This window comes from Amaranthus tricolor, chromosome 6 (assembly GCF_026212465.1).
Source record: "Amaranthus tricolor cultivar Red isolate AtriRed21 chromosome 6, ASM2621246v1, whole genome shotgun sequence".
Taxonomy (NCBI): Eukaryota; Viridiplantae; Streptophyta; class Magnoliopsida; order Caryophyllales; family Amaranthaceae; genus Amaranthus; species Amaranthus tricolor.
In genome coordinates, this window is record NC_080052.1 from 5,784,226 (window position 1) to 5,796,483 (window position 12,258).

The 12,258-nt window shown below is 34.1% G+C and overlaps 1 protein-coding gene and 1 non-coding gene across 2 annotated transcripts; one reads left to right on the top strand and one right to left on the bottom strand.

The window, feature by feature from the left end:
* The first annotated feature begins 520 nt into the window (after positions 1-520).
* Positions 521-593, top strand: TRNAR-CCU (transfer RNA arginine (anticodon CCU)). Its single transcript has one exon. It is a non-coding gene; the product is annotated as a tRNA-Arg (tRNA).
* Positions 594-778: 185 nt separating this feature from the next.
* On the bottom strand, positions 779-6,223 carry LOC130815415 (protein BUNDLE SHEATH DEFECTIVE 2, chloroplastic-like). The gene is made up of 5 exons (XM_057681880.1): positions 6,026-6,223; positions 5,822-5,919; positions 4,762-4,837; positions 1,106-1,202; positions 779-1,028 (listed from the first exon to the last, which is right to left on the bottom strand). The coding sequence occupies exons 1-5, from the start codon at positions 6,081-6,083 to the stop codon at positions 956-958; spliced, it is 402 nt and encodes a 133-aa protein (XP_057537863.1). The 5' UTR covers positions 6,084-6,223; the 3' UTR covers positions 779-955.
* Between the last annotated feature and the right edge of the window lie 6,035 nt (positions 6,224-12,258).

The window sequence follows — 12,258 nt, forward strand, 5'->3', positions numbered from 1 at the left end:
CAACAATAAAAAATAAGTTTTAAGCCTCTTTTGGTTATTTATATTAAATGGTGAGTATGACAATAAAAAGTTTGTGTAATTTTGGTAGGAAAATTTAATTGACATGTTTAATATTCATACTTGTTCAACTTAAACTGTCTAATTTTCTATACAAAACACATTTAATGCATTACCATATAAGAGGTTATAAAAAATTGTGAAAAAAATTCTTTCTTTTTGATTAAATTTCAATAGTATATAAATGTCATTATACTGTTTCTTAAAGATACAACCTTAAAACAAGAAATTCACATTCTTATTTTCTCTTAAATTTGTATTAATTGGACTATTTAACCCATATATCTAATGAGTCTCACGAAAAGACCGTCTATTACAACAATTTGTGTTCATGATATTTACATCACAAATCATTTATTATGAACAACCATACCGGCGGTGGGGTACATTAATGCAGCACTGCTGAAAGCAAGTGAATTATGTATTTGTTATAAGTTTGCGCATTAGATATAAGAAGCAAGAAGCGTCTGTAGCTCAGTGGATAGAGCGTCTGTTTCCTAAGCAGAAGGTCGTAGGTTCGACCCCTACCTGACGCGTTATTTTTTATTTTAAAACATTTTTGTTATTGTTTTGTTTCAATTTTAAGTTTTTCATTTCCATTTTGACTTTCTGAATATCTGCTCTACCAGGAAATCTCCAAGGCAAGCACTTGCAGTGAATCCTGATACTGTGCTACTGCTACATATCATATCAGTAATCAGAACAGAAAATCAAAAAATCGTAACATAAATAACCATAACTTCTTGCATTTAAACCAAAATAAAATTACAAAACTGTATTCTGCTACAAGTTACAGAACAACATTGGAGATGAAGCAAGCATTAAATAATAAACTATCTAGCCATTAGCCATAGTGATTCTATTCCACTGCTTCTAATGTGTCCAAAAAACGTCATTCCTAGAGTGTACTCATGAATCCACCAATAAAGCCAGCCCCGTTACAGTTCCCGCATAAAATTTCCTTTTTCCCTCTGCAAACAACGAAACGCATGAAGTGCTTCATTACAACTATGTTTGGAAAACAAAAACGTAAGTTGATTGTGTTTACCTGCAAAGCCAGCATATTCCACCGGCTTTAAATCTTCCGTTAAAATGGTCTTTCAAGTTTGCACCGGATCCTTCGCACTGACCACACACCTTAATACCTGGTACATTTATCCAACTGCTTATTATTATCATAACTCATAACTAATAACTCGGAATCTTATTAATCCTATCATATGTTACTTAGGACTTGATCATGCATCTATCGAATAAAGGCGGAAAATGGCTAATGTGTACTTCTGATCAGCTCATATGTATCTTGATGGCGAATTTCATCCCTTCTGTTTCAGGTCAGGTACGATCAAATTTGGGTCCATTGTTCAAATTTTGTACTTAAAAAGATCAAACAATTTAATTATATTAACTTTCAGGATGGTGAATTCTTATGTTAAACACGAGGTCACCCTATTTCAGGATGGTGAGGCTACTTTGATTAGGTCAATTTTGTCAGGTTTGTGTTCGAGATGTGATGTACTTATTAGCTATCGCTAGTTATTTGTAGTCATTTCTCAATATTCTCCAGCTATGAAGTAAGTGTTCACTTAAAAGGTACAAAGGAGAACACTAGGCGAAAGAGACATATCCAAGCGTTTTTTGGTAAACTCTTCAGAGTTTTGTCATTTCGAACTCAAAAGGGTACAAATATGTTTTATATAAACTTATCACCAAATCCAATTCAAGAACGACAAAGTCAAAAAAGTTAAAAAGTTTTGTATCAATTCTTCGACAACCGAAAATGATTACAAGCTTGCATATCTTTAGTGTAACTAAAACAAGTGAACCAACAGCACATGACTTGCATAACTGCCTTACGGTTTGCACAACCTCCCTCCCTAAGGAAGTTGGTGTAAGTTGTGACTTAAACTTCCCTAGTCATGTTCTCAACTACTATGGTTTACATAACTTCCATAAGGAAGTTGTCGTACCTTCCCAACAGATATATCAATCGCAAGTAACTTCCAACTAAATTAAATAACTCCTTAACTTCTTAGGACATGACACTTACTAAAATAACTAACTACATAAAATTAAAAAGAATAATTTATAAACTATAGCCGCAAAGTTTAGGTTATTTATAAATTATATCCTCAACGTTTAATATTTATAAGTTATAGCCACTATAAATTGAAAAATGCAGCTATTGTAACTATAGCATCAAATTCCAATCACCGTGGTTATAAATGACCAGCTAAACTGAATTTTTGACCTTTTGATTCTCCTTATTTAACTTTGACCACCACACTTAACTCAACCTACTTAATCCAAGTTAACCCATCTTCTTCACATCTCCATTCTTTCTCCAATTTTCAACAACGAAAACTCCACTCTCCTTGATCTCTCTTCAATCACATCAAACAATCATATTCCCTTCCTTTCATTCCATTTATCTTCCCTTCTTTTCACTTCTACCCTTTCCCTTTCCTTCTTGGCTTCTCTCTTTAAAATTGTTATTTAAAAACTTAATGCTAATTAATCATACATAGACATTGAATGAAAACATAAAAAAAATCAAGGATTCACTAGGTGATGGGAAGAAGATCAAGTAAAGAAGATTATTTTAATTTTTATGTGGGTTTAAATTGAGAGAAAATGTTAGAGTTTTGCAACAAGTTGAATGGGGCCTTGGCAATACAAGCAAGCTAGTCTATTTTAATTTTTATGTGGGTTTAAATTGAGAGAAAATGTTAGAGTTTTGCAACAAGTTGAATGGGGCCTTGGCAATACAAGCAAGCTAGTCTTCATGATAAGCTAGTTTAACATATAGATTCGGCTCATTATCCAATTGAAAAGGTAGGGGAAAAGATTCCACATATGTAGGATGATATTGGATAATATTATTTCTAGTTTAATATAAGAAATTTCAAGGCAAGAGGGCATTGAAATGAACCAATCATATTGTAAGGGCTTAGAATTGAGGACATTCTTTTCTAAAAAGGAAAGATCGAATTAAGTATGCTTGGTTCAGATCTTGTTTCATTATAAGAAGCTAACAGGAACATAATGTGCTGATAAAGAATAAGAACCATGTTAGTAGTTGTGGTGGATCAGTGCAGCAAGGACAAAAGTTTCTCGTCAATGCAAGATCAAAGTCCAAGCCTCCAATTAAAAGACGCATGCAGCCATCACACAATTACATGAGTATTAGCCTTGTTATGTAATTAGTTCATGCTTTTTGTTTGTTACATAAACTCTAAGATATTAAGGAGTTAGTTACAAGGTAGTTAGAGTCACATGGGCTAAAATTATAAAAAGGCATGTGCTTAGCTTGTTTTGTTCTCCTATATAAAGAGACATCTAGGCTCATTTGTATTCAGTTTTGATGATTATGATAAGTATTCTAAGATATTAGACTTCTAGAGAGAGATGTTCTCTTTCAAGGGGAATTGCAGGTGCATATACCTAACTTATAATTCTCCCTTTATGAGTGAAGCAAAGAGAGATCATAGTAAGAACCCGTGAAGATTCAGGTGAGTAAACCTTGATTGAGAGTGTGGGGATAAGGGCTTCTCGGTGAGTGAAATCAAGTGATTTTTTTATCCAAGATCAGTATAATCTGATCATATCCATACTTTTTCATGCATTATTCATTAAGGGTCCACTAAATTCTTGTATTCAATCACCTAGATTTAATTCTTGGATTCATTGGCCTAATCCTTGGATCCAAACTCAGTTCAAGTTTTGATTTGGGAGGAAAAAATAAAGAGAGAATGATGCGATTGAAGAGAAAATGAGGAGAGTAAAGTTGCTATTGTTAAAGCTTGAAAGTTGGAGAAAGAATGAAGATGCGAAGGTGATGGGAAAAATATGAGTTGATTTGGGTTAAGTAGGTCGGAACGTTGGGTTAAGTGTAATAGTCAAAGGTAAATAAGGAGAGTCAAAGGTCAAAATTCAGTTCAACCGGTTATTTATAATGCAGATGAGTGAAATCCGGTGACATAGTTACAATGGTTGCACTTTTCGATTTATAGTGATTATAGCTCATAAATATTGAACTTTGCGGCTATAATTTATAACCTAAACTTCATGGCCAGAATTATAAGTGATTCTAATCAAAAATGAACTAAAGTAAGCAATTTTATCAACTAATTTTCTTGGACTTGTCTTCGCAAACTTGGGATGTGTCTTGGGATGTATCACCAACAGACGAATATGGTTATGCTACTTTTATTCCTTAAGCCAAAGGCATAGCAAATAATTGAGTGGTATATTAGTCTTTCCTCTTCCCTAAACAAGACAGAACCTTGCATTTTTCAGCCTTTAGAAATGACCCTTGAATATTTCTCCACTTTTAAAGATCATATCATTCCTTCCTAACAAAAAAGTAATAGCTCTGATAAATACTTGACTGAAAACAATGGGAGAATGACCTTATTATGCCTTAGCCTAAAATAGTAATAGTTTATGATCAAGAGCGTTTTTTACTCAGCTTCAATCAAAGAAGAGGGGATATCACTACCATAAAGGTGATTGAGACCTGAGGGACAATTACTAAGTCCTTTACAAGGTATCTAAATTAAGTTCGTGTATAGTTCTAAGATTTCTGCGCAATTACACCTAATCTAAAGCAATAATCTGTGAACTTAGAGTTGTGGGATGCTGGTGAAATTTGAAGCTTATAATCACACACAAAGACTAGAAGTTTGAACATAGGATCCTTACCATTTCCATCACATTCATCACACAATATGCTACTTTTCTTGGCGCTTGGGTTGGAGCTGCTGCTATTTTCTGTTGCCTGTTCAAACCGGATATGATTGACTTAGATTATAGAGTCATAAAGATTTAAGCATATATGAAAGAAGTAATACAGCATGAACTTAATTTTTTGTATGTTCAGTATGTGAACATGGTCATTCTTTCTCTACTCCATGTTTGAATCAGAAAACCTTATGAGTTCATAAATATTAAAATGAATTTGAATAAAGTAATTTTAACTAGACTATTTTAGAAATATATTACCGTTAATTTTTTGTCAATTTGATAAATAATTTTTAAAAATAGCATTAGTGTAAGAGGGTGTGTATAAGGTGGGGCCATTGTCTTAAAATAAGGCTGCATCACATCGCGTTGGCCGCGTTTTTAAGGTTTTAAAAACAACGAACCGATATTTCTCGCGTTGTAAAGGTGTAAATAAACCGTGTTTTTGGCCATATCAAGGGATATTTGTCCGTTTGGACCAATATTTAAGCTTACGACAAACACGTCACTTCCGTTACCACATCATTTCCTTATCGCAATTGTGACCGTTAACGCATTTTCACTCTATGGGTGGGGCATATGAGTATGAGGCGAAGCCTGAAGATATGGGGTAGGTACGTAGGTGGGGTTGGGGTATGTAAGACCTCATGTCCTCCACCTACCCACTGGCCATGGTTTCATAATCATGCACATTCACTACCCCCAAATTTATACCCACACTCACTCCAATTACGATGCAAAACCCGCGAAATTATACAGCCGGAAAACATAGAGTACAAAGGAATTCATAATTAAACACCTCTTGATTTCTATCTCAAGACTTCAATTATGCACTGTCAAAAAATACGATCTACACGACTATACAGGTCAAATAATGTCGAATAACATTCTTTCTTAACTATAATAAGAAGATATGCATATTCTGAATAACCCAAATTACAATAATAAAAACAAAATAGACCCATATTGTCAAATGAACAGAATTTTTAGAATTTCAATAATGTAGATTATTGTCACTTACCTTAGTCTCAAGGGTCTGAAATCTTGTAGTATTCAATTTGGGTAATCCTTCTTGTAATTTAACAACCTTTAAAATAGAAGAATTTCCAATCAAACCCCCTGAAAATAGACATGTTAGTGAAGTCTTAAATTATAGAACTGAACTTTAATGCAAATATTTACAAAATTCAGCAACATTAATACAATATATGAACAAAGAGAAAACCTGACTTTGATGGGGTGCTAACCGAAGTAACAGGAGTGAAGCATAGAGAACGAGCCATTAAGAATTGCAGCGAGATAGAGAGAAAGAGAAGAGAAAGAAGTAACGACTAAAGAGTGTTCAATAGGATGTGGCAGGGAGGGAAAATAGATGAGCTAAGATAAGATTTTCTTTCTCCTTTTATTAAATGTTTGATTTCTACCTCTTACTCTTTCAAATATTTCACGTATGTAATTTATATATAATGCTTCATGGCTAACTTTTCTAATGCCATATGATTTTGAAAAATAATGAATTTTATCAAGTGTGTATGCAAGTCAATGCTCATTATCCGTAGTTTTGTGGGTCCGACCTTGTGGGTGCCCCGTGGGTGTGTCCACACAAGTCGTCACATGGGATGATTACGTGATAAATTGTCATGACTTAATATGATATCAGAGTCGAATGTGCTTCTTAAATATAATGTGGCTCACATGTGAGGGAGGAGTGTTTGGAATTATTTCGAAGAAGATTCCATATCACTAAAACAATGGGTTGTAGGCTTGTACATAATTGTTGGTGGGTGATTCTCCTAATATCATATAGTTTTGGGAAAGAGTGAATCTCATCAAGTGTGAATGCAAGTCAACGTACATTACTTGTAGTTTTCTGGGCCCGAGCCACCTGTGGGTGTATCTACACGAGTATGCCCAAAGAAAGATTATATGACGAATTGTCATGGCCTAACATTTACCAATTACCCTTAACATGTAAAAGTATACCAACTACTTCGTACTAAATATGGGATGGTCGTGTGTGAGCTAGCATTGTCATAACGCGGGCTTTGTCATGTAGTGTCAGACCAAAGGTAAGCCTTTGGCACAACACCACGAGCCAATGCGCTAGGCCATGGCTTTTTAATTTTTTTTAAAAATTTTTGTTCTTTATAGTTGGAAAAAAGTGTGCTTGATAGGTCTTGATCAAGAACCTCATGTAAACAGCATAAGACACATAAATTAGTGTTTCATTTTGTTGGGATTATTGGGAAAGTAGAGAAAAACTATGAAATAAACTAGAAGAGAAATAATGTGAGAAAGATGTTTACTTGCTTTTTTATTTGAAAATGTGTACAAAACACCCTTTATATAGGGAATGAAAAATATACTAATTGCAACTATTGAAAAGTCACAACCTTTGACCTTTCATTTATTCATAACTCCTAACTGTTCATATACTCTATTGCAATGGTACCTTTTCAACTAGATATCCCTAATCCGATGGGAGTCTTTGATGAAGTATCAAGTTGGATAAAGCCTGATGAATCTTTGGTCATGTGGTTACTACATCCACTATTGATTAATCATTCATTTGATACTTGGCTACATTCTTGCACGTTGAACAAGTGACCTATTTCTTCTAAAACTTGTGCTTGTGTTGGATTTTGCTTCATTTTGTAATCCTTTTCTACATGGCCAAACCACCTACAATGGTTGCATTAAGGCTTGCCTTTCCATCTACCATCACTCTCTAAGTGATTGTTTCTCATGCAAATTCTACATGGAGGAAATTTTCCTTTCTTCTCTGTTGCATTTCCTAGCTCCTTTAGCAGAACTGGACTTGAAAGTGTTTTCGACTTCCTGCTTCTTATCATTTTTGTTTCTGTGACTGGTCTGAAATGCTCCTTTCATACTTGTCGTTGATCTTCTATTTACTCTTTATTCTTGTGCCTTCATCATGTCTACCACCTCTAATACAGCTATGATAATTCCTTTGTACTTTTTATCACACTGGCTGCACTATTATATGTTTATGTCACGGTGCTAATAATCTTATTGACGACATCATCTTTTTTATCTCATCTCCATACATTTTCATTTGATTGATTACATCTGTGACTCTTATGTAGTAATCATTGATGTTTTCTTTAAACTCCATACTCAAATTTTTAATATCTCTTCTCAAAATTTGGAGTCTTATGGCATTAATCTTTCTACTTCCTTGAAACTCTTTCTGCAAATTATCCCATGCTTCTGTGGATGGAGTTGCAATAACTAATGGAGAAATGGTATCCCTCACAGCGTTTTGAAGAATATGCAAAGCACTCTGATCTTTGATCTCCTCCTTGGACGGAGTTGCTTGTCTTGGCGGTGTTCCACCAGCAACTTGAGAAAATGTGGCTTTTGCATAAGGACCGTTTTCTATACTTCCCATAAATCTTTGGCTTTTAAAATGGTTTTCAATTTAGCACTCTAAAAATCATAATTCACTCCATTAAACATAAGAAATATATTCTAGTTGAGAGTTTAATTTGAAGAAGACGAAGAAGTCATGTGTTTAAGGGTTTTGTGTTTTATTTTTGTGGATATATACGAAATTTATGCCTAAAATCTATGACTCTAATACCAATTGTTGGGAATTATTAGGGAAAAGTGGAGAAAAACTATGAAATAAATTAGAAGAGAGATAATGTGAGAAAGTTATTTACTTGCTTTTTTATTAGAAAATGATTACAAAGCACCCTTTATATAGGGGAAGAAAGATGACAATATTGCAACTATTGAAGAGTCACAACTTTTGGCCTTTCATCTACCCATAACTCCTAATTATTTATATACTCTAATTAATTTAATCTTCATAATGATTCATGCAGTATAATTAATTTAGACTTCATAACAAACTTAATGGTTTGATTTGTGTTAAAATAATATAAATCCAATATTCTAGATTTGGTAAGTGTTTTTTTTTCTTTGTTGTGGTTTTTAATATTTGAAGTATATATATATATGTATATATATATATATATATATATATATATATATATATATATATATGTATATATATATATATATATATATATATATATATATATATATATATATATATATATATATATATATGTATATATATATATACATATATATATATATATATATATATATATATATATATATATATATATATATATATATACATATGTATATATATATATATACATATATATATATATATATATATATATATATATATATATATCTACATATATATATATATATATGTATATATATATATATATATATACATATATATATATATATATATATATATATATATATATATATATATATACATATATATATATACATATATATATACATATATATATATATACATATATATATATATATATACATATATATATATATATACATATATATATATATATATATACATATATATATATATATACATATATATATATATATATATATATATATATATATATATATATATATATATATATATATATATATATATAGTTTCGATAATGAAACGAGGAAGTGCAAAAGACACTTACAATACTGTGAATGGAAGCGTTGTCTGGAACGGCGACTCGTAGAAGGAAGCGGCTTGGATTCCTACAACACAACACGTTAGCCTTGTCCGGGGGGTGATCTCCCGGAATACCCCTCCGACGCTCAAGTCAGAACGTAGATCAAAGATTATTGAATAATAGATTGTAAAGAATGCGGTAAATGATATCGAGATTAAGATTGTAAGTGTTTGGGTAGGTTAATGAAGCAGTGGGAGTAAGGATACTAGTAAGGTTATTTTTTCCAGATGATCCTCCCTTCTTGATGGTAGCCCCTATTTATAATGGTGAGGAAGGGAAGTTATTTCTGAGAAGAGGTGGACTATCATGGGAGTAATGGGCAGTTACCAAACTTGAAACAAGGAGAACCATGCATTGTGGGAGAGTGGGGAGGTGAGTCAACTTGATGGTCATTTCCTTATGGGAAGTTAGGGTTTGTAGAGATAATTGGCCCATGGGCCATTCAAGGAAGATGGGGAATCCAGAAAAAGCCCGTTGACCGAAAGTCAAAGTCAACACAAAAGGTCAAAGGGTATTTAAGTAATATGACGTTAATAATTTAAATAAATAAATAAATTAAATAAATGATACCATGACAGTTAGCCCCACGTGCGAAGAATGATATGAGAAAGGCAATCTTGATGAATCGAAGAATCTTTCTTCGTGTGGAAATAGTAACCGTCAATCGGAAAATTCTCTAGAAGATCCTGAAAATTGGATTTGCAAGCTTCAAATCGACTACTCATATGCCGAATTCCGAGTTGTAACGGAGAAGTTATAGCCTTTTTAAAATAACCGCAAGAGATGCTTCAAGAAAAAGAAAAATGATTAACACCAGTAAAGCCGCGGCTTCCAGCATGCCGCGAAATATCTTTGGCTGCCCTTTTCATTTATTAGCAGAAGAATAGATGTAGGAGTTGGACCCTGATACATGCCCTACTGATGTCGCGGAAGTCTCAATACTTAGAATATTTTTGAATAAGGCGGCCCCCAAGGAGGGTTCGACTTATCGACCGCACGGATCTCCAAAGACCTGGATATCTTTGATCGAGAACACCATCAAGGCGGGTCCGACTTATAGACCCTACGGACAGGATGCTGGTTTGACCTGATCTACCTTCCTTTTCATCAATGCTTCGAGCCGGAGAGTAGGGGGAAAACATGATACCGCGGCATAGTTGAGCTGACCCACTAGTTAAATGAGCCACATGTATGGAAGACACGGCTTGAATATATACTTTGATTTTTATCCTTCACTGAGGTACTTAAGGGGGTCCGACTTTTGGATGTGGCGGGGAATTTAAAACTTGAAGTCGTTTTGAATTTCCTTGTTCTGACATGCCCACTTTTTCCTTCAAAGACGCGGAAAGATTTTGTAATTCTATGTCACGGATGATACTAAAAGTACGGAAGCATCTTTCCCATACTTAGAATTTTTTCACCTTAACTGAGACCATTTGGGGGTCCGACTTATCGACCATGCGGACATCCCAATACTTGAAATAATTCGTATTCGTTCTGGAGTGTAGTTCAGGGTCCGACTTGTCGAACCTACGGCTTTAACAGAATTTTTATAACTTAAAACTATTGCCATTTTACCCCATCCTGATAGTCCGACTTATCAAATACACGGTCATAACCAAGATTTGATACTTGGAGAATATTTTCGATATTTCCCTTCATGGGGGGTCCGACTAATCGACTTCTCGGACATCATGTGAAAATACTTAGACAAATTTTTGACGTTTGTCCTCTTATTGGGGGTCCGACTTATCGACTCCCCGGTTTAAGTTTTGGACACCTCCTTTCGTTCAAAAGAGGTCTAAATTCGATGTTTTCAGCATTTATTGCTGCAATAAATAGGGTTGTTGGAACAAATCCTTCTTCACCTAACACACTAATTCCCTCAATTCTTCATATTTCTAGAAAGAGAAAGTAGAGAGAGACGCTCTGAGAATCTTCAATCCTTATTCAAACTTCTGACAATCCTCTCGAAGATCTTCAAGAATTCTGACAGAACTTCATCAAATTTCTGACAAATCTTCAATATATTTTCAAGGTATTCAAATCTTCCCTCAAATTTCTTGAATTTCTTCTCATTAATCTTCAAACTGTTCTTCAAATTGTTCTTCGCATTCTTGAATATTTAGTTTTGAATTAATTTTATGAAATTAGCCCCAATCCTTTACAAGTTTCGCCTACTATTTTTCGATTATCATTAATATGGATGTCACGGCTACTCATGAGATAATAGCTAACTTCGACATTAACTCGGATATCCCGACAGAAATTCCTTTGGTAGCATGTAGACGCTTTAATAAAGAGGGGTTATTAATGAATGATTCGGACGAAAGTAGTTCAGTGAGAATCACCCCCCATTATGAACCAATAAAAGCCGGGGATGAGTCGTCTGTATCCCTTGTATACCCTCCGGAGATTATGAAAACTGCTCCTTGGGAAGTGAGCGTTGCTTTCTTTCCCAATTACTTGCCGCGAATAAATCCTGACCTGGAAGGGTTATTGTATGTAGATATGGAAAACCTTGAAGGATCAGCCGAGTCTTCTGGAAGGGAGAGCGCAGCGCCAGTTCCTCCTCCATTCTACATTCCCAACGGCGGTCCCCCTTAATTATTTTATAGATTTACAAACAAAGAGAGACCTAGACAACCGTCGGGAAGCCATCTCTCAAAAATGGGGTTTGAAGGACAACATAAATATTATTACCCCGGGGAATTATGACACTGTTAGGTTTCCTCCCCCACACTGTATAGCCGTATATTTTCCCTCTTTTGAATTAGGACTTAGGTTTCCTCTTCACCCGTTTTTTAGTGAGGTGTTAGAGTTTTTGAACGTTTCAGTGCCCGAGTTATACCCAAATGCCTGGGGT

Coding starts and splice junctions, on each gene's coding strand:
- LOC130815415 (XM_057681880.1), bottom strand. CDS start 6,083: ATGGCTCGTTCTCTATGCTTCACTCCTGTTACTTCGGTTAGCACCCCA. Junction 5,920..6,025: donor TAGCACCCCATCAAAGTCAG/GTTTTCTCTTTG, acceptor GTCTATTTTCAG/GGGGTTTGATTGGAAATTCT. Junction 1,029..1,105: donor GGAATATGCTGGCTTTGCAG/GTAAACACAATC, acceptor CGTTGTTTGCAG/AGGGAAAAAGGAAATTTTAT.